Source organism: Poromitra crassiceps, assembly GCF_964638095.1.
Source record: "Poromitra crassiceps genome assembly, chromosome: 2".
NCBI lineage: Eukaryota > Metazoa > Chordata > Actinopteri > Beryciformes > Melamphaidae > Poromitra > Poromitra crassiceps.
This window is the reverse complement of record NC_139624.1, coordinates 95,209,916-95,233,525: the sequence shown is the minus strand read 5'-3', so window position 1 is coordinate 95,233,525 and position 23,610 is coordinate 95,209,916. Positions and strand designations below refer to the sequence as shown.

At 46.1% G+C, this 23,610-nt stretch overlaps 1 protein-coding gene across 1 annotated transcript in view; it reads right to left on the bottom strand.

Annotated features, from left to right (window-relative positions):
- The window catches only part of LOC310770810 (glycogen debranching enzyme-like), a gene marked incomplete at its 3' end in the record, with an annotated part of 125,254 nt that overhangs the window by 78,808 nt on the left and 22,836 nt on the right, over positions 1–23,610 (bottom strand). Inside the window, exons 5-7 of the mRNA XM_083631854.1 lie at positions 14,691–14,872; positions 3,265–3,376; positions 2,061–2,187 (exon numbers count right to left, since the gene is read on the bottom strand). Of these exons, the coding sequence (XP_083487980.1) occupies positions 2,061–2,187; positions 3,265–3,376; positions 14,691–14,872 (421 nt within the window). The remainder of the gene's footprint in view (positions 1–2,060; positions 2,188–3,264; positions 3,377–14,690; positions 14,873–23,610) is intronic.

Below are 23,610 nucleotides of genomic sequence, written 5' to 3'. Positions count from 1 at the left end.
TGTGGGGTTGTATCAGGTACTTGCCGACAGTCAGTATACTACATGCAGTACTGTAGAATGCAGCCAGCGGAAATCAGCATGAAGAAGTAGAAGAAGTGGTGAGCACCACTTCTTGGAACACCTGTGAAGATTTAAGCTAAAACAGAGTGTAAATGATGCCCCCTATTCTCCCACAGGCCTTCGGCGCTAAAACGGGCCTTAACCGCAAAAAAACGTGCCTTGCGCCTGTTTTGGGACGATATCAATATGGCTTTACGCTGCCAAATGCGCTTTAGGCCGAATGGGCGTGGCGCAGTCCCAGAATGGGCCAAAGTGGGCGTGTCGGCCTTAAATCTCGGCGTACTGATATCTTCGCAGCTGGCGTAAATTTAGCGCTTTGCGCCTTTGAAAACCAGGCCTATTCAGTGCGCCAGTGCTCTTCTGCCTCTCCCCTGTCACCCTTCTCTGTCTCTCTCTGAAACCAGGCCTATTCAGTGCGCCAGTGCTCTTCTGCCTCTTCTCTGTCACCCTTCTCTCTCTCTCTCTGACTCCCTCGCTTAGACAGGCACAACACACTTCCCATATAGGAAAAATAAGTTGTAAGTTGTCTGGCCTGTCCCAGCATGCATTGTGCTTCTCCATTTCGCTACTAAATAGCAACCAAATGAGACGAAATAGATATAAAAGGTCGATCTAAAATAATGTGTAATGGTAACACAGCCTGCAATTGTAGAACATTTCAATATTGGACCAAATAAAACATCGAAATTAAAACACCACCCTAAGTGAAACATATATGTCCTCCTGGGGCTATATATATCCCTTGTCGATTTAACGTGATTTAGATAAGTGACAGCGGAACGCGCTTCCTACTGTCATCTGCTATACTGTGATGTCCGCTCCAATAACTTGGCCCTACTTCACATTTAGTTTTACAATAAAAACACATTTATGCAATGACTTTACATAATGTAGGGTATATTTATGTGCATCATTCTACCTGCAGCAGGGGAGAGAAAACGATATCTTTCTGGACAAACTTTCACCAATATAAAATTAATCTCATCATATAGGGATAGGCTATATTTTTCTAGCTGATGCCTCTAGAACATTCTTTTCACTTTGATCTTGCTATAGTGTAGCATATTTACATGCTTGCAGTATTTAAACTGCAGTTAGATTGGTTTGAGAAGCATAATAATATGGAATAATAGCCTATAATGGAGACAGACAGACTGGATGAAGGGAGGGGGGGGGGGGGGGGCAGAGCGCTTGGCTTTCGTCAGGTTTTGCGGGACCACTGGAATTGGAGCTAAAAAGGCAAGCGTGCGATTCGTTTATTGCACTTATCCAATGAGCATGACGGTGCATCATTTTAAAGGCGTGGTTGTAATGCTTTAGGCTGCGTGTAGCGCCAGCACGACGATATCAAGTGTGCTGGTCCACGCCCACTGATTTGCGCTGCGCCAGGCGCTCGGCCTAGAAACAGCGCCGATGCAACGATAGGGGCCGATGTCTTTTCAAGTCAACTTGGCATCTCAGGCCTTGCGGAGACTTGGATTACGCCAGGTGGGCAGTGTGGAAACATTTTATGTTTTGTTTTTCATTTTATGTTTTTTTTATTTAAATGTTTTTACATTTTTGCTCATTTCACACTCAGCAGCAGAGTTCTCAGTTGCAACCCGAGCCCGACGGGGCCCAACCCAGCCCGACGGGCTCAGGCTGACAATTTATGCTAATGGCTCAGGCCAGGTCGGGCTCGGGCTGAGCAAAAAAATAAATGTTTTTTTTAATGCATTTACAGTAGGCCAGATTGATACTTTCTCTTTATTCTCTCTCACTCTCATTCGGTCGGGTCGGGCTTGAATTTTCAGGCCCGTTGAGAACTCTACTCAGCAGACAGCTTTACTTCCCTGACACGGCCGGTCTCCATTTCTCCAAACTGGGACTGTGCCGGCTGCATTCTACTGCATGCAGTAAGTACACTGACTACCTCATACAACCCCACATTCCCCAAAAATCACAACTCTCCCTTTAATCTCCATGAACAAATGTTCGAATGTTCCTATTTAAATGATCACCTGTGAGGTGTGAAGGTTTCCAGGGCAGAGTTCATGTCCACGGTGTTTCCAAAGCGTCGGTACTGAGGGTCCTGCACCATCTTCAGCTGCCTGTTCCCCTCAGGACTGGACCTGACAGCATCACTGCCTGGATGGACACAGCGTGCTCATTATCACTATTCAGCTTTTAACTCTTTATGATAGTTGTTGGAAATGTTGTGATACATGACTGAAAGAGTCACTAAACCCTTAAACCCAAATTTGTGTAATCTATCTATCTTGACGTCTAATAGTTAGAAGCATGCTACTGAAATTGCCATCTGCCATTGGCTGATCTTTGGTGTCAGCCAGGTGATGTCATCACCTGTAGATGGTGACATGACAACAACTGACACTAAAGACCAATAGCAGATGACATTGAGTTTGTTTAGATGCACACTAATAAACTGCTCATTATGGGATTTCTAGAGTTACCTGATTATCAAGTGGTCATGTATACAACATAACCCCATATTATGGGATAAAGGCCATTATCAGTTTATGAGAATTGATTGATTGATTGAATTTATTTGACAAATTAAAATGCAATACACCAACAAGCATATACAGTACAGTATGGAATAATTCATCAGGATATTACAATAAAGTCGTCAGTCTTATTTCCATTGTGGTCCTAAAATCTGTGTGTGTGTGTGTGCGCACGCGTGTGTGTGTGTGTGTGTGTGTGTGTGTGTGCGTGTCTCCGTGTGTGGGGGGGAGATGGGTAAATGAAGGAGTGGATAAACTCACATAAAATGGCAAAACTTATTTCAGATTTATTTCAAATTTGGCTAGAAGCCAAGGTATGGCAGGTGCCTTACTGGCCACCGCGCTATTTCAATAGCAGACTCTATGACGTGCATAACGTAACGTTGATATACACGTATCTAGAAACTATATTTTTGGTTCAGAAACCTTTATATTCTACAGTACGTATCTGTGGTTTGTCGATCAGGCTGGGTTGCCAGATACTGTAGGTATTCATTGTTAGACTTTTCTCAAGGGAAAACAAATATTAAATAAGACTAACTGAAGAAATGTTTCTGACTGAGGGTCATTGTATATGTGTGTGTGTGTGTGTGTGTGTGTGTGTGTGTGTGTGTGTGTGTGTGTGTGTGTGTGTGTGTGTGTGTGTGTGTGTGTGTGTGTGTGTGTGAGAGTGTGTGTGTTGGTTAGTCTCTCTCACCGTGCTGCAGCAGTTTTTCGAACTGCTCCACAGCTTTGTCCACATTGACCTGCAGGAACTCCCACAACCTCAGCCTGGAGAAGACATGCTGCCACAGCACACCCCGCAGGGCCTGACACACACACACACATGCACACACGCACGCACGCGCACACACACACACACACACACACACACACACACACACACACACACACACACACACACACACACACACACACACACACACACACAAAGGTCACACCACACTCTTAAGAAAGTGCTCTATATTCATAGATTGCTGTTGACATCATGGTGTTGTGGTGCCATCTTGGGCCTGTACTACGTAGCTAGATTAATGCCTTATCCGAGTAAGTTTGAGTTTGAACCTGGTTTAGCCGTAACTACAAAGCAAGTTAACTTCTAACCTAGTTCAATCACCATGGCAACTCACGCTGCAAAGCTAACCTGGTCCCGACCAGGTTAGCTTCAGAGGATAAGATCAAAATCCATGACAGACCCATATAATCGGCTCTCTGGAGTCACTCACCATTCATATAAGATCGCCATATGAAAAATAGATTGCAGTCAACTGAGAATAGAACAAGAAAAACATTCGTGGCTCTGTAGGCTACATAATTAAATTAAGCCTACTTACCACTTTATGTCTTAACAGCTCAACGATGCGTGGAGAAATATGATCACTATTAATCACCGCAGCGCATATCATAAACAGAGCCTCAAATGGAGTGAGGGTGATATTCTCCTACATGCCAGAAAAGCCTATATATATATAATATAGATATGGGATAAATATGGATAGCCCCAATACTAAATATGCAGGCTACTCTTGCATGTTTCAGCTGGAACTGTGTCCTGTAGGCTGTATGCCAATATATGAGCAAAAATAGGCTAGTTTTTATCAATGAAAACTATGCCCGCATCGTCTCAATTCAGTTCAGCAGTTTTCTCTTTTATATTAGGCTATCATATTTTATATAATGAATTATTCGATCAGTGCAACCACACACATAATGAGTGATAGAGATCATTATTCATTGAGCATGCGTTTCTAAATCTATGGTCTAAATAGGCTTACAGATTGTGGAAATTTATAGACTGAGATTACACATTTACATTTTCACTCGCAAAAAGCTGCTGTAGGAGACAGAAATCGCTGATCAAAGTAAATCAAATGACTGATGTGAATACAAGCGGCAGCTTTAGCAGTCCTTCACAGACTATATCCAACGCGGATTTTCATTCTGACATAGGCTACATTAAATATCCGCTAAAAACTCTGATCACAGTGCGCTTTCATTGAACGAGGAAATGGGTGTGGAAATGGGTGTGGGCGTGGATCAACTCAGCTGTTCATAATGTGATTGGCTAGCGCACCTCTTTCGCGTGGACGCGCGCCTGTGCACGAGCGAAAAACGTGCGCGTGCACATAGGCAGATCCCAGATAAATCCAGCTTCAGTTATCGAGTAGAAAACCAGCGTCGTAGTATCGTTAAACTAGATAGCTTTGATCCTGTTCAGTCAAACCAGATCAAAGTGACAGATCGCGGGTCTGTTAAGATAGCTTCGTAGTATAGGGTACTTGAGGACCAATTTGAAACAACATTGGAAATACATACTGATAGAGAATAAATTCTATACATCCGCTAAATGTGATTATTTATAACAGCTTATCTACCAAATGAATTGAAGCCATGAGTCCAGGAAGATTCAACATAAAAGTATATTTAATACCATACATTCTCTGCAATATGTATATTGACAGAGGGCATGAATCTCAATGTACACATGTCTGATCGATGTACAGAGTCAAATATTCAGCCAATGGCCGACAGTCAACATATGCTTTATACCATAAGGAGAGGAAGAGGAAAGGCAGAGAGGAGGGGGTTGAATTTGTGTGTGCGTTGCTCCAGTCTGACTGAGAGACTGTTATCAATTGTTATGGAACATGATGCACTGCCCAAGGTTTCAGCAAATGGAGCAGTCCTCTGCTATTCTATATGGGTGAGAGGTCATGGGCCAATGCAAAGGGACTAATGACTCATAGCATTAATTATGTGTATTCAAATAGCTTATTGGGAAATGCCAATGGAACTTATATTTTTCTCCAACACATACATACAACATTGGAAATGTTGACATTGTGAGTGAGAGCAGTGGGGTGTACCACGAAGCAAGATTAGTGGTTTAGCGAGGTAACTTCAGGTTTAACCCTAGGTTTGCCGTATCACGATGCTAGTTAACTTCTTACCGAGATAGATCACCATAGCAACTTATGCTCTATGGCTAAGTTCAGAGGATAAGATAAAAACCCATGAAAGACCCACCTGCTTACCCATCAGCTCTCTGGAAACAGCGAGTCACCATTCATATGGTCCCCATATGAAAAATACATTGCATTCAAAAGAAAAGAAAAAGAAAAAAGAAAAAAAATGGCTCCTGTTGAATTAATCGAGGACTGCTTAGCCTTGCACTTGTTGCAGGCTACATTTAAATTGAACCCTTCTTACCACTTTGGAATATGTTTTTATCTATAAATGTTTGTGCTCTAAAGTAGATACTGTAGTGCCGGAGGTAAGAGGAAAGACGTAGGCAACGTAACATTACTTGTTTAATCAAAACAACCAAAAACAATTGCTCCAAACATGGCAGGCAAAGTTCCCCAGAACACAGTGTGTAGAACAGGAAGTGCAACAGCAATAATCATCCCCCTGGCACCTCGTGCCAGATCTTAGTTCCCTCCCACTAGACCACCCAGAGAGAGGGGAACACGAACCCATAATGTAGTCACTACACCAGCCCCCCCAGTGTTCACCTCAATATTCAAAATCCTCACGGCGAGGGGGGCGTATGGCCCGGCCCCCACGACTGTAGGTAAAGTCAGGAGGTGCAGGAGGAGGCGTGACATTGTCCATCACATCCTCTTGCCGGGCGCGAGCAGTGGGGGCTTGTTGGGGTTGGAGTGGGGGGCGGCCACGGTGTGGCCGAGGGGGCAGGACGGGAGGGCGTCCCCTGCGCGGTGGCAGGGCCAAATCCGGGGGCAGATCAAGGTCCAAGTGGGCCGGTTTGAGGCGATCAACAGACACACACTCAGTCTTACCTCCCATGTCAACCATGAAGTTCTTGGCTCCCGCCTTGATGACACGGAAGGGCCCGTCATAGGGAGGTCGTAGTGGAGTCCTGTGGCCGTCGTGGCGGATGAAAACGTAACCCGCTGAGTGCAGCTCCGGGGGCACCCGTGAAGCAGGGACGCCATGCTGCGTAGTCGGGACCGGGGCGAAGGCCCTGGCGCTGTCCAGCAGGGAGGCATGTTGAGCGGAGGCAGACCAGGGCTCCGTCGATTTGGGAATGAAGTCACCGGGGACCCGCAGTGGCTGTCCGAACACCAGCTTGGCTGAGGATGACTGGAGGTCCTCCTTAGGTGCCGTCCTGAGCCCAAGCATGACCCACGGCAGTTTGTCGAGCCAGTTGCTGTCCGTGAGACTGGCTCGAAGGGCGGCCTTCATGGAGCGATGAAAACGTTCAACAAGTCCGTTAGCCTGCGGGTGGTAGGCGGTAGTGCGGTGGAGCTTGACCCCCAGATTCTCTGCCACCGCTGCCCACAGTTCTGACGTAAACTGCGGGCCACGGTCGGAGGAGAGATCAGCAGGGGTGCCGTAGCGGGAGACCCACACCGCGATGAACGCTCGGGCCAGGTCAGGGGCCGTCGTAGAGGAGAGCGGGACAGCCTCCGGCCAACAAGTCGTCCTGTCCGCCATGGTAAAGAGGTAGGTGTAACCGTGCGAGGGGGGCAAGGGTCCTACCAGGTCCACGTTGACATGGTCGAACCTCCGCTCGGGTACAGAGAACTGTTCTAGGGGGGCCTTGATGTGGTGATGCACCTTGGCGCGTTGGCAGGCAGTGCAAGTGTCGACCCAGGCCCTCACATCCCTCTTGAGCCCGTGCCAGACGAACTTCTCTGACACCAGCCGTGAGGACGGTTTCCTACCAGGGTGAGATAAGCCGTGCACCGCCTCGAAGACGGGGCGTCTCCATTTGGTGGGGACCACCGGCCGTGGCTGACCCGTGGAGACGTCGCACAGGAGCGTGGTCCCTGCATCACTGAAGAGTACCTCCTCCAGGCGCAGCCCAGTGTCCGACGACTTGAGAGCTTGGACGGAGGGGTCGGCAGCCTGATCCGCAGCCATGCGGGCGTAGTCCAAGTTCAGTTGGACCGCTCCGACCACTGCCCTGGAGAGACAATCTGCGACCACGTTGGACTTCCCAGCCACGTGCTGGATGTCCGTGGTGAATTCGGAGATGTAGGAGAGCTGACGCTGCTGGCGGTCGGACCACGGCTCCGCTGTCTTGGACATGGCGTGCGTGAGCGGCTTGTGGTCCACGTAGGCAGTAAACTCGCGGCCCTCCAGTAAAAAACGGAAGTGTCTGACAGCGAGCCACAGCCCGAGGAGCTCCCTGTCGAAGGTGCTGTACTTGCGCTCCCTGGGGGATAGCTGGCGGCTGAAGAAAGCGAGGGGCTGCCAGGCATCTCCAACCCACTGCTCGTACACCGCTCCCACAGCAAAGTCAGATGCGTCCGTGGTGAGAGCAGTGGGCGCCGAGGGCGACATTCGTAGTATGACTTAACTAGAATCCAGCTAGATGGCAATTATCTGGTTTAGCCAAACCAGATCAAGGGACAGATCCTGGATCTTCTTATACAACATTTGTGGTACAGCCCTCAGATGTAGCTGAAGGGTTTGGTGTATAATATGCTAGAATTTTGCATGCTATGCGCTCAATTCCAGGGTGGAGTCTCTGGAGACAAATAACTGAGCTTGGCATGCTCAATTCTAGTAGTAGTAAACGCCGCCATCGGCGCTCCAACCCAGGCCCCCTTCTTTCACTGCCACACCTCTTCACGACGCTCAGCTGAGTCCTCCCAAGTTTCTCTGGCTCCAGCCAATCTCTTGCACTTGGCTTCGGTCAAGTAGTGTATTCAGTCGCACTTATACTATAATAACTAATAATAATAATAATAATAACTTTTTTTGTATAGCACTTTTCAAAACAATTGTTACAAAGTGCTTCACATAGCATGAACAGACAATGAAGTTAAAACAAGTCAAAACAATTTAGCAACAAGCAAAACAAAGAAACTGATCACTCAATCCAAGTACAAGAGATACAAGAAAGATACATAGAAGATACAAGATAAAAAGCAGCAGGCTATAGACAAGTTTCCTGGGCACTTCCGGTTTGCTTCCGGACTCGGCCGCGATCGTGTCTGTCGGTTCCGGTGTTTGTGAATACGGAGAAGCGTAACATACTACCGTAGTAGCCATAGTGACCGCCGAAAAAATGCAAACTTGGGATCATTCTGCGAGTCTCCTATCTAATGAAAGAGTGTCTATCCCACACCCGTTGACAGTGGACACATGGGAAGATAATATGTGTAAATGGCCGAACGTAACTACAGGCAGGATTATAGCGTATTTTGAGGAATCAATGGCGGTGGACGGCAACGCAATGAACTATCTCAAAAGCTCCGAAGCGTCAGCCAGACTAACGTAACGTAGGTTACAGTCCTCTCCTCTGTCACAGTCAGTCAGACTAATGTTAGGTTACAGTGACAGTACTCTCCTCTCTCACAGTCAGACTAACGTTAGGTTACAGTCCTCTCCTCTCTCACAGTCAGTCAGACTAACGTTATGTAACATAACGTTAGTCTGACTGACTGTGAGAGAGGAGAGGACAGTAACATAATATGTTACTGTCCTCTCCTCTGTCACAGTCAGTCAGACTAACGTTAGGTTACAGTGACAGTACTCTCCTCTCTCACAGTCAGACTAACGTTAGGTTACAGTCCTCTCCTCTCTCACAGTCAGTCAGACTTAGGTTACTGTCCTCTCCTCTGTCACAGTCAGCCAGACTAATGTTAGGTGTCTCTCCATTCAAAAACAACCCAGTTTGCCTTGATCACTGCAAAACATGACATGCCGTGTGTAGCCTCCACACAATAGGGCTACACACGGTAAATCATGGTAAATACGCAGCACAATACCCGCCGTGGTAAACAGAAGAAGACTGGGATATTAACTTTAAGGCGACTCACTTCTAGACTTGAATGAAATTGTATTCACCTACTATCTGCTCCGTGGATTACCATTTTACAATTTCGGAGACGAAATTGTAACATAGCAACGTTGGTCCACAAACGTTGCTATTTAAAAAAAAAATTGGGAGATCGGGTTGGGATTATAACGTTAGTTTGCCGAGTCGCACCTGGTAATCCAGAAATGGCGTTATGGTAGGCTACCTTTGTCTACTTGTAGATCATCAAGAAACTTTAAATTAATAACGTTAGATGTGTTTAACAGAGCTGTATATCGGGTCTAGCAGCTGATCAGCAGCTCAGACAGCCTCAAACACGAGGTGATTGTCAGCTCTATAATTCGCAAAATAGCAGTGGATGGAAACGCGCACTGTGTTTTGTGACAGCCACGCACTGCACAATGTGTTCCAGAATAACCCATTGTTAATAACGTCTGCTAACGTTAGTGTAGCTGATGTTATCGATCGTTGTAAAAAAGTTTGGATATTTCGGCTGCTGCCTTCTGATGTGCTCGCTGCTGTGGACGTAATGTGGACTTAAACGGAAGCCGGCGACATGAAAGGCTGCTATGGCGCCGCCCTAGGAACGGCCCAGGAAACTTGTCTATAGATTGAGCACAGGAAAAGCCTGTCTGTACATGTGTGTTTTAACTCATTCCCCGGACCCCGCCAAGTTTTCTGACCTTTTTTTCTTAAAATACTTTCCTGTATGACTTTGTAAACACAGAATATCCCAAAAGACAGAACAAAGCCTCTACTTTCATGGGGATTTTTTTTTGTTTCTGCCCTCTTCCGTTCTTTAGTTATCGACACTTGAATGTAGGTCGTTTTCACTGAGAACGCCCGTCTCTCACAAGGAAGCTGAGAAATATGCCATTTCACCCTGGCGCTGTGAACTCCTTCAGCGTTCACAGCGTCCCAGGTGGGAATCGAACACAGGACCTTCTAGCTGTGAGGCAACAGCGCTACCACTGCGCCACCGTGCCCCCCTCGGATTACTAATCTAAGTGACAGGAGAAGTGATTGGTGTGCGTTTACCATGCTTCTAGTGAAAGAAATCCTTCAGCGTTGAGTAACTGTCACAAGACCGTCTCACAACGCGTCGAGCCTGGAGTAAACAGCTCCTTGAATCGCTTTGAGGCACCAGGCTGGACATGTTTTATGTGCTTCCTCCATGAAGGGAGATCAATGCTGAGAATGCTTGCTGGTTTTGTGGGACAATAACTCTGGCTTGCGGAGGAATATACGAGTATGAAAGCACTTCACAAGGTGGCCAAGAGCGCCGTCTATCATATGGTGGTGAAAAGACGGGTTGACATTCTATCATGTCAATGGTAGAGAATTAGTTAACTCATTGAGTGCCAGCCACTTTTGGAAAACGGATGCTCCCAGTGCCAGAGTTTCAGAGCGTTTTCAGTGATTTCTCGAGGCCCACAGAATATTGTGTGATATTACTATGTAAACACCGAACACGCCCAAAGAACGATGAGACTCTCTTCTATCATCAGCAAAAAAAAGTTTATTGATATCATTTTCCGTTCTTTAGTTATGAGCCGGAGAAGATAGGTTGATTTCACCAAAAAGAGACGTTTCAAACTAGAAGCTGAGATAATTAGCCTTTTGTGAAATGAAGCATTTCAAGCACATGACTGACTCTGAAGCTAATATTTTCTGATGTAGTGACACCTCAAAAATAATTTCCTTCAATAAAACAGTGAAAACAAAGGAATTTTGTTTGGCAAAATAATTTTTTTAGCTGCAACCAGCAGCGCTGGCCCCTGCTGCGCAGACCCTACACCTTCTTGCTGGTCTTGATTTACTGCTGGTGGGCATCAGATATTCTAGCTTGTGTTTGCCAATCCTGTCCTGCTGTCTGGGTCTGTCTGGGTCGGTGTTGTATGCTGCCCTGCGTGCCCCACCCCGCTCAACTGCAAACCCCACCTCCGTGGGAGTGTCTCTGGTGGCTCTCTGCTGCGTTTGCTCTGCACTGAAAAGTGCGCTACATCCAGCTTTTTTACAGCATTCCGCGTGTATTTGTCACCGGCTCCCATCGCTTCCAGTTGAGAATAATAACAACTCCACAACTAATCATGCGGATGGGCTCAATTGTGGGAGCAGATTGGCTGCTGCAGGCACAGCTAACGTTATGCTTCATGCATATCGATGCATACCGATGCGATTTCCGTTTCCCCATGACTTCTCTGTTTTTTCCTCGCCTTTCTCTAATCTGGAGAGCACTGTCGCCACCTAATGGGTCCGTAAAATAGCTTTTACACATTCAACATCCACCATACTTTCACAGGAGATGGATCAGGCTTTGATCCATGTCCCACCGTCAAAAAACGCAATTGACGACAATCGTCGTCATTGGCACTCTACGTTACTATTTGAATTGACGACGATTGTCGTCATTGGCACTCCATGAGTTAACTCATGAGTGCCAGCCACTTTTGGAGAACGGACGCTCCCAGTGCCAGAGTTTCAGAGCGTTTTCAGTGATTTCTCGAGGCCCACAGAATATTGTGTGATATTACTATGTAAACACCGAACACGCACAAAGAACGATGAGACTCTCTTCTATCATCTGCAAAAAAAGTTTATTGATCCCATTTTCCGTTCTTTAGTTATGAGCCAGAGAAGATAGGCTGTTTTGAGCAAAAAGACACTTTTCAAATTAGAAGCTGAGTTATTCCGCCTTTTGTGAAATGCAGCATTTCAAGCACATTCTGAGTCTGAAGATAATATTTTCTGATGTGCAAACTCCTCCCCACACGCACCCAGTCTATTTTCGGAGTGCTCCGTTTTTTTGCGCCGGCTCCCAGCGCGACAAGGAAATGCCAGCGCGACAAGGAAATGCCAACCCGGACTGCAGGGAAAGGTTTGGCCCTTCGGCGTCGGGTGCTGCCTTTCTGGCGGCTAATCGTGTGAAAAAACTATGCAGACAGACAGACAGAGGCAGAGGAGCTCAGTTGTGTGCGCGGATTGACTGCTGTTGGCAGCCAACATCTGCAGTCAGTCAGAGCCATCTATATGGCTCTGGCTGAAGCATGAGCGGTTTCTCTTTGATCACGGGGGTTTTTCCTGCAGTTTTCCGGACCTTCCTCTAATCTGGAGAGCACTGTCGCCACCTAATGGGTCTGTAAAATAGGTTATACACCTCCAAAAGCTACAATATTTGTACAGGAGATCCAGGAGGCTTTGATCCACGTCCCACCGTCAAAAAACGCATTTGACGTCGATCGACGTCCGTGGCACTCTACGTCACTATTTACTTTGACGTCGATCGACGTCCGTGGCACTCAATGAGTTAAGAAGGGACTTGAAGGTCGAAACTGAGGTGGTGAGCCTTCCAGAGACTGCTGGCCTTGGCAGCAAATGCTCTGTCACCTCTAGTTATCTGTAAAATAGGAACAGGCCAGCACTCTAAATCTCCTTTCAATATTTAATCGTGACTAAATAAAAGTGTGGATAACTTTCTGACTCGAGTCCAAGTCATGTGACTGGAGTCCCCACCACTGAGCACAAGAAAATGGTTTATTAATTTAGTGCTGTAAAAAAAAAAAGTGCACTCAGAGAGTGCAGACCTCCACCAAGGCCAATACTACAGTCTGATATGCACATTTTATTTATGCGAGAATGGATCAGCCAGAGGGACATGAGGAGTGATGATTGGTTGGGGTTAGGGTCAGAGGTGGGGTTACGTCCGATCCATTCTAGCATCAACCCTAGCCACTCCCCATACCCACTCCTCAAATCCTGACACCTTCCTATCCCTAGCTACGGCCCCTTTTCCCTAGGCTCACGCCCCTCCCTTGACCCGACCTGTATCCGATCAGCTCCAAAATATAATTGGTTCATCCTTGGCCCATGCTACACCCCATGTGCCAATCCACAGAAAAAGCCAAGCGCCCATGTGGGATGCACGGAGAGAGAGAGAGAGAGAGGCAATTGATATGTTTACTGCATGTGCTTGTGGCCAGGGTCAAGTTTACATTGATTTGATAGCAAACTCCACCCACTCCATCAAAAGGCATAGCTTCATTGGCTTGAATCTGATTGGTTGACGCAGTGCACACTACCTGTCAAGTGGTAACACACTTTGCGCGGTTAATCTCACAAAGGAGAGAGGCAGAAAAAAAACAGGGAGAAAAGGCATCGAGCAACACTGCTGACTAGCCGAACAAAATTAAGAAATTTGTTTGTAATACCAAAAACAAATTCCAGTGTGGTTTCCATCAGTGCGACCGTGACAACTTCCAGTTCCACAACTTCAGTTCTAGCGTTACCAATGTTCAGTCAAGTAGGCCTAGTACTTTGAGTGAAAGTAATGTTACCTGCAGTAGCGAAGATGGGCAAAAGAAGGGGTGGACTTATCAAGCTAGCTGGAAAATGAAATTCCCATGGATAGCCTACAAAGGCACAAAGGACAGAGTATTTTATGAGGTATGCACTACAGCTAAAAACATGTTCCACTTCCATGCACAGCACATGAGTCGACCAATAATCTTTGAAAGCTTTTGTACGAGATGCTTTTCCAGCTGGACTAAAGCACAAGAACCATTCACAAAACATGAAAAGTCTAATGTGTTTTTTGTTTTAATGTGTTTCTTTCTTGACTTGCAAAGTTATCTTTTATATTGACAAACATGATATGTACTGTATATCAAAACAAGTAGCGTATCTCTCCGTTCACCACCATTCATATGTTTTCAGACGCTGGTACAGTAGGCTACACAGAGAAAGGCAGGAAGTGACGTTCACTTTGGCTCTATATGTGCACAGACACAGCGCACGCGCACACACATAGACAGACACACAGCGCACGTGCACACAGACAGACAGACACACAGCGCACGCGCACACACACACAGACACACAGTACACACACAGTGCAAACGCACACACACAGACACAGTGCATGCTGAGCGCTTATTGGTTGCTGTCGGAAAAAGTGGCATTATGGTTCCATACATAACCTCTAACCCTATAATAACCCTTATTTTCGGGGGTTTCTGAACTGCATAAACTGCTACAGTAAATTGAACAAATTATGTAGATTTCATTTTTTCATTCATTGAAATAATTGTTCACATGGGGAGAAATTGTCTATTATTAATTTTATTGTTTTCTGTTTGTCATTTTGATTATTCCACATACAATTTACTTTTTGGGGCATTGAAGGCTCCCTCAAAATCATTTGAGGGAGCCTCATTCAAAGTCATACTGATTTGATTGTATGCAAGTCTTGTCTGCAAATGGAAGTCAACAAACAAACTAACAAACAAACCACAGAGTACTGTCAAAGCATTAAGAGGGTGAAGCAGACTCACGTGGACGTGCTGCTCATTTTGGATGAGTGCTGGTACGCCTTGCTCAGTATATTTCCCCTCAGCCAGCTCACAGCTGAGGTGCCACAGGGCTCTGTCCAGGACCCAGGCCGGCTTCAGATGGGGAGAGTTGATGAGATTGTAACCGCACTCAGGATGGAGGCGAATCCACTTACTGTTGACCGCTAGAGACGATGGAGAAGAGAAAAGAAAAGAAAAGAAAAGAAAAGAAAAGAAAAGAACAATGGGTGGGTTGTACTGCGGCCTTTGCACTGTGGACCAACATTGTTATTACAATTATTGTTGATAATTATATAATTATAATTGAATTATTATGAATTATATATATATATATATATATATATATATATATATATATATATATATATATATATATATATATATATATATATATATATATATGTCTCTGTGTAGCAAATGCCTGAGGAGTGCTACAATAAAGTCTTCACGCATCCAAGCCGACAGAGTCGACAGAGCTGTAAGGAGATGCAGCACCTCCATGAAGACAGCAAGCCAGGTGAGCGAGCGTCTCTCAGTTGATAACAACCTTGTTTGCTTGTTCTTTAAATGTTACGGAGCGACTGGTGCTAGTTAAATACCGCTGGAGCTTGATTGTTATTGGGAAAACTGAGCACCCTGACCACATACACAAACACACATAACCCCAATTTCATCTAATTTAATCTACTTTTCTACTCTAAATCATTGGAATTGACCAAATGTTTTTTCTAGTCTTTGGTAAGAACCAAGTGGAATAAAGGAATACAATCAATGTACTATTTTGTTGTTTTACTTTGAAAAAAATCTATGCATTTCCAACTTCCTGTCTGTGGCTGGAAGTAAGACTGGAGTAATTTGTGAATGACACACTGAGAAAACATGTGCGCGTGCACACGTGCGCACGCACTCATGCACACACACACATCCATTTATAGATGAGAAGAGGGATCTCCTCTAAGCTCCAGTGTGGAGATAGAGTTTCACCTTGGGGAATGTGTGACCGTGTGACCTTCTGGCAACCAGTGGCAGAGAGTATCCCTGTACCTTCCACCTCCGTCTCAGCTCAGATAAGCAGTAGCCAAAATTAACAACAATAGATTATGCAAAGCATAGTCTTGCTAAATTTATTTTCAATTCAATTAGAAATGATCGACTATTGTTTCTTGCCAAAACATAATACAATATTTGAATTTTGAAGGAAAACCACTTCCAGGATTGATGCAACTCAAGAGTGAAGTTCACTCACTCACTACCTATGAGAACACCGAGGTCCGGACCTCGGTAATTATTTCCTGTAAAAAAAATCCCCCATCCCAGTGAAATGCTACACTATGTACCTTTAAGTTGAAAATACGATTCAGTCTAGAGGAAATTAGTCTCGCTGGCCAGCCTCCCCTCCCTACCGTGAGATGAGTCTGGCGGCGCAGGTCTCCATAGTGGGATTGCGATGGGCGGCGCTTGGCGGCAGTGCCCTTGGAAAATAGTTTGCAACAATCCAACTTGCCATTTTCAGCATGTAGCAACGAGCTAGCGTGTAGGTTTCTGCCGTTAGCTTGCTAGCTAGTTAGCGTTGTTGTTTTCACTGAGGCGGCAGGGCACTATTTACAGCGACACACAGGGAGGAGGGAGCGGAAGCCGCTCTGATTGACATGGTCGGAGCCAATGACAGAGCTTGTAATAAGCCGGGAGCGGACATCCGGCAGCGACTGAAACAGTCACTCTAATGGGGAGCAGCTGTTCAGCAGGGGAGGGCTTATCCCAGTTGCCTGTTTCCATGCAGCCAGACGACTCTCACGGAGGGGAGGGGAGGCTGGCCAGCGAGACTAGTTAGGAAGTTAACTGGCGTCTACACTGCCAGAAACTTGATCAGCCAGAAAACAAGGAAGTGTTGCAGATTTCTTCCCTGCGGTGGTATGACTGTAAAGTTTAAACAAACAGAGAGAGCTCGAGCGACTCAAGGTGGGTGAAGTCTCTTCCCTAAGTTCTCTTCTATGCATTGGATGACCAGGAAGCTAAGCTTTAGCTTGCCTGGCATGGTTTGAAAGCTATTGGCAGCCAGGCTGGGTAATATGTATACAGTAAATCCCGCTTAGCTCAAATGCTAAGCCTTCATATTGACTGCTATGCTAACCATAGTTAGCCTGATATCAGACTGAAGCATACGTAGTGGCATTCTCCCGGACTCTGAGGTCATTGTAGTTAAAGGTCCCTATTCGTGCAGCTGTAACCTCTTAAAAACGTGTGTCTCTGGTCCATAAAACATGATTCTGGATTAATTTGTCGAAAATATAGCAACCCCGTTTGTCGTGACGGAGTTGTCCCTTCCTCGTCCCAAGAATGGTCTGTTTCTATAATATATTCAGAACTAACAGTTCCCATTGGCCGCTGAGGGAGAGCCCGCCCCAGGCTCCCAGCGGCCAATCAGATTAGCGTCTGTGGACCAGCACGCTAGGTTGTGTCTACAACTAACGCTATCGTTAACTTAACGTTGCTACGCTAAAGAGGACATCTCAAAATGCCTAGACTTACCGAATGCACCTCCGCAGTTGCTGGATCACGTACAGTTGGCGTCGCTCCAGCTAGAAGTGTTAATTTTGTGGCTATAGACAAAATGGTGCAGGTAGCTTGTGTGAGAGAGACCCGCGCAGTATGCGTGGGGGTGTGGCTTGGAGGAGACTGCAGGGGGAAGCTGGATAGGGACAAATCCAACTGTGGCAGATCTGAGCTTGTGACCACTCATTACAGGGAGGGCTGACAGCAGTATATATGCATTTACAAGTAAAAACAGCTTTTGCACGGAATGGGACCTTTAAATAAAACAGAGTTGTGTGGGCTAACCTAGTTAGTTAGTGCATGGATTATTCAAGTTTTCTAGCCAAGCAGGGTGTATTTGAGAGGTTTGGTAACATTTGTTTATTCCATGGCAGCAAAACCTTTTAGTGATTGACTCACTCACTCACTGCGTCGACTCAGGCCAGGATGGCCGCCGTCGGGCACAATGTCGGACCTTCCACATGTCTTGTGCTTCCATCAGGGACCGCAGCTCCCCAGTTGTTGCAGCTTCGCAGTCCTCGTTTAGGGTGTTGACCATGGTCTTAAGTGGTCTCCCAGTGTTCATCCTTCCATGAGTTGGCTCCCACAGAATGACTCGGCTAGCAGGTAGTCCAGGGTGTCTCGCGCAATGTCCAGCTAGCTGTAGTCGCCTGTCTCTTATTTTTCTAGTGAGAGGTGGTAGGTCACCATAGAGATGCTTATTCGAGACGTGCTGCGTCCAGCAGATGTTAAATGCCATTCGCAGCATCCACGTGTATCATCCGTCGATAGATTTTGATGTGGCCTTGGAGAGGGTCCATGTCTCACACCCATAGAGCAATATGGTCTCTATGGTAGTGACAAAGATCCGCTCCTTGATAGATTTGAGGTCCAGATCTTCCTGGTGTCGTTGAGCGCCTTCCATGCGTGCGCTCGTCGTACCTTTATGTCTCCCTCCGAGCTCTCCATGCGTGCGCCAAGATATTTAAAGTCATATAGACTCCCATGAGTGGGGCTCCTTCCACGGTCCACAAAGGGGCATGGTCCGGTGTGTTATAGGCCATGTACGTTTTCTTGGCATTGAGCAACAGTCCTACTTTATTGCACTCTGTCTCCACTCTTGACAGAAGTTCTTGAGCATCTGCTATTTCATCTGACAGCAAGGTGATATCATCTGCAAAGTCCAGATCAGTTAGCTGTACTGGGCCAACTCTTCTGGACTTCCTTGGTGTGATGGGGAATCCAAAATCTTCATGGTCCTTGACAGCTTGCTGGAGGGCATAGTCCAGGACCATGGTGAAGATGAAGGGGGAGAGTGTCACCTTGCAGGAGTACTGCAAGCAGCTCTCTGTCTCACCATCTGGGGAGACAACACGTGCTGTGGTGGCCTCGATCGCTCTAAGAAGACGAGGGGGGATTCCATAGGCCTTCAGGATTTTTTGCATTTTCCCCCGGTGTACGGAGTCAAATGCTTTTTTGAAGTCAATGAACGTCAAGACAGCAGGCCGGTTGTTCTTTTTATCCTCCTCTATGATTCTTCGTAGAGCGAGGATCTGCGAAACTGTGGTGTGTTTCTCCCTGAATCCATTTTGATTGGGCCTGAGTCCGGGGTCGATGGCCTCCCTGATCCTGTTAAGGATAAGCCTGTTGTAAAGTTTGGCCAGACTACAGGTTAGGCTGATGCCGCGGTAGTTGTCGGTTTTGGACAGTGTGCCAGATTTGGGACAGGGATGATGTTAGTGTGGGACCACTGTTCTGGTTTTCCTCCTTCCATTAATGTATGCAGTGTTGCAAAAATCCAGGAGGATGTCATCCAGGTCGCAATTGTTCAACACCTCTGCTCTGGAGATTCCATCTGTGCCGGCTGCCTTTCTTTGTTTTAGTGTTTTCTTGGAGTTTGTTAGCTTGGCTATGGTGAAAGGTCTGTCGATGACGGGGTTGGTAAGGATAGTTGGGATCTCCTCCTCAGGTTCTTAAAGTGATTATACCACTTCTGCACTAGATCTTCAGGGATCTTACCCTCAATTTGGCCCCTCTGTGACTTCTTTATTCCAGTCACCTTGTTCACAAGGTGCCATGCTTCTCCATGTTGTTGTCCCTCGTTGGCAGCCTCTATTTCACTGATCTGCTGAGCCAGCTCTTCCAAATTGAGCTGATCGTAGATGGTATAGAGATTTAGTGATTGAATGGAAAATAATGGAGCTTGAAACTGGCAGCTCTCAAATCAACCATGATCTGAACACATAACAATAGGATGCCAACTGCTAATAGGAAGTGGAAGGCAAAGAACCGAGTTAGCCCTCGTTCACACAGGACGCTGAACGTAAGCAGAACTGAAGCTTGAAGCAGGCACAAGCTCAAAGTATGCCTTACTGTTCACACAAGACGCCTTAATTCTCTCTTCCTCTCAGCGCCTACTCTCGCGCCCTGAACCCGCCCACAACCCCCATTGACTTCATGCCTCATGGCTTCACGGCTTCAGCGTCAAGCTTGGAAATTCGGCGTCAGTCCTGAGTGATGGCTTCGGCGTGGCTTCGGCACGGAGTGCCGGAGTGTGGAGGCTAGACTAGAACTAGCTTCCGTTCATTAGTTTAGACGCTAACAGAAACATATCACACATACACTCACACCCATAAAGAAAGGAATAAAGGCAATAGAGAGCCCCAGGAATGAGTCCGGAAAACATCGATGCTAACACTTCCGGGTTCTTCACTGTTTTCGCCTATGGGATTTTTGAATGGGTTTTTGGCGAGATGCTTCAAATAAGGTCTCTGGGCAATGCAAGCTTAATTAAACGCGAACCAGTGTTCATTGGGATAATCTTCACACATGAGGACCACTTTTATGAGTGTTTAAGCTTTTACGTGCCGTTAAAAGGGTGGCTAGCTAGCAAACGGCTAAATGAGACTACACTGTTGAGTCGACGGGGATATTATACGTCAATAACGTCATCACTTCAAAGGACAACACGGAAATTCTCTTTCCTTCACCTGGTTCAGCCCGGGGTAATCAGTGCACAGCAGCGCACACATCAACAACATTCCAGGTTGAGCGGTGACGTGACGTGGAAGCCTATGCGACACTGTGTGTAGTTCTGGATTAGCTTAGCACAAGCTTTTTACTTCTAGGGCTTGCATTTACACTTCAAAACTCATGAAAGTGGTCCTCATGTGTGAAGATTATCCCGCTGAACACTGGTTCGCGTTTGATTAAGCTTGCGTTGCCCAGAGACCTTATTTGAAGCATCTCGCCAAAAACCATTCAAAAATCCCATAGGCAGAAACAGTGAAGAACCCGGAAGTCCGGGACTTCCGTGTTCCGACTACAAAAATGCGTCATCCCTGGGGCTCTCTATAGAGAACAGGAGGTGGGAGAGACAACATGTCTTCCTTGTTCGGAGTGGGGCAGAGAGTGGCAGCGAGACCCCGCCGCAGCCTATTGCCACGTCATATAGATTACACTCCTCAACTCCCACTTTCACATGACAGCCTCACGCGACGTCATAAATCACATAACAGTGGTAACCAGGGGTAACCGACAAACATCATACTAACGAACTGTGACATATAGCTCTGCTAACTACCGCAGACCAACTTCTTCTTCTTTTCAGATGTGTGCGCGGTTGGTATCCAAGCGTTGCATTACTGCCCCCACTGGCCTACTTGAATGTATTAAGAAGAAGAAGAAGAAACCCTTCACGTCACATATGCGCCACTGTGTGGATCTCATCTGCAATTACTGCTCATCAGTGTTTGGAATAACGCCGTTTAAAAGAACGGCGTTAGGTAACGCCGTTATTTTTTCAGTAACGGGGTAATCTAACTAATTACTGTTTCCGTCGTTACAACGCCGTTATCGTTACTGAACGCTAAATGCGGTGCGTTACTATGAAATTATTGAGTAAACTACCCGTAGCCTACACTAGTGTTGTCAAGTGAGGAGACCGGGTGGGTTAACATAACGAGATAAACGATTATGATTGGCTAAGGCAGAGTCATGTGTTTCATGGTAGCCAATCGGAGCCAGTGTTACACACGAGCCAGGAGTCAGGACACGGGCGACACACACACACACACACACACACACACACAGACACACCAAACAGATTCGAGGAAGCAGCAGAAATGGCGAGTCCGGAGTAGAGAGCTGCGCGGGCCTGAAATTTCGGCCCGAGCCCTCCCCGGCCCGTGACATGCAGACCCGTGCCCAATCCAGCCAGTTGCGAGGCCCGAAGCCAATATTACGATATAATGACACATCTCTCTCCCTCTCTGTTCCGCGTGCTGCGTCGCCGCGCGGCCGTCCTGCGCAGCCTCTCTCTGTCTGTCTCTCTATTTGACTCTCTCTCTCTCTCTCTGTGTTCGGGAGCTGTCCGCTCGCTGTACATGGACGGACACGGCACAAACGGCTTGTTTCTCTCTCTATCTCTCTTCGGGAGCTGTCTACAGCTACTAATGTCACGTGAGGGTCTGTGTGTGGCTGGGGGAGTGTCTGTGCACTCCTCTTTGTCTGACTGTGCTCCGCTGTGTAAAATCAAGCGAGTACGCTAATACAACATTATTTAATTGAATTATTGAAACGGCCCGACCCCGGACCTATTAATTAAAAATAAATAAAAAACAAGCCCGGCCTCGGCCCGTTTTGGTCGGCCCGAGGGGCCCGTGAGGGTACCCTCAGGTTTGCAGCAATCCATGAAAATTTGGCATTTTCAAGGTGGAGATAACGCAAATAGTTACTTTCCCTGGTAACTAGTTACTTTTATTATAGAGTAATTCAGTTACTAACTCAGTTACGTTTTGGAACAAGTAGTGAGTAACTATAACTAATTACTTTTTTAAAGTAACGTTCCCAACACTGCTGCTCATGGCCATAGGTGTTGTCAGAGACAAGAAAACTTAAATCTTCCATTATCACTTTAAGCTTAAAATACACTACAAGACTTTCCCTCCGATTTTACATAGGATTTCCAGTTGGGCTCAGTCTGTCTTTGTTGACTCTAGTCTGCAGTTGTTGTCGACAGTTGTTGTGCCAGTCGTCAGCAAAATCTGTTAGTATAATTTGGGTACAGATTTCTAATCGTCAAGTATAAACTGCCTCCCGACGCCAGTCAGAGCCACAACGATTATATCAAACATGTTTGAATTTCTCGCGTTGAGTTGCGTAGTGTAAACTGGTGCAACGACCCGACCCGACCCAACTCAACTCAACTCACACGTGCATGTGGAATCCCGTCAATATCCAATTAAAAACTAGGAGGCAATGAGCCAAAAGCAGTCAAATTGCTAGTCATTCTTCATACAATAGATATTGGCTGCGTTTCCCAAAAGCTTCTTAGCGCTAAGAAGCTTCTTTAACCCTTCTTAAGGCCCCCTTAAGAAGCAAACGCGTTTCCCAATTGCTTCTTAGCCTAAGATGATCTTTCGTTATGAAGGCATGCGTTTCCCAAAAGCTTCTTAGCGCTAAGAAGCTTATTTGACCCTTCTTAAGGCTCCCGTAAGAAGCCAACGAAGCCAACGCGTTTCCCGATTGCTTCTTAGCCTAAAATGATCTTCCGTTAAGAAGGCTGCGTTTCCCAAAAGCTTCTTAGCGCTAAGATGATCTTTCGTTAAGAAGGTTTTGTAAGAAGGGTCTGGGGCATTCTTAACACCTTCTTAATGACGAAACACTGGCAGATCCAGCCGCGTCAGGCAAAAGGAGATACTTGTGTCCACTGTTCCTCTTGTGTTTTTCCCTTTTTCCTTTCTTTCATGCACCCTTTAGTGTTTAAAATTGGGGAACACTTGAAAATCTCCCCTGTATGTATGGTTACTTGTGTTTTAAATGTTTTACCGTAGGCTATATTCCTCTAATCAGAATGGATTCCTTTTATAATAAGAATGTTGTGGATTTATATACAGTAGCACCTTTCACAGAACTAAATTCTGTAGTGTTTCTCGCAATTTTGTTGTATGCTGTGTATATAAAGCAATTTGAACTGCAGTCCATGTCTGAAATAAATAATGTTTAATAGAAGAAGTTCTTGTTTAACATGACCACGATTAGGTTATTCTACAACAGTGTTTCTCAACCACTGGGTCGTGGCCCACTGGTGGGCTCAGAGTGCCATCTAGTGGGCCGCAGAGGACCTCTCACATCGAGATGGTGGACAGCTCCAGTTAAGATGCTTCTTAAGAGCCTTCTTTAGCGATGTGTTAAGAAGGCTGTTAAGAAGGCGTTTGGGAAACACTTCTTTGGAGCCTTCTTAACTCCTTAAGAAGCTTCTTAACTCCTTAACACGTTCACTGCCATTGACGAGATATCTCGGCTTACAAAATCCAATGGTTGACTGCCAATGACGAGATATCTCGTCTTAAAAAAAAAAAAAAAAATT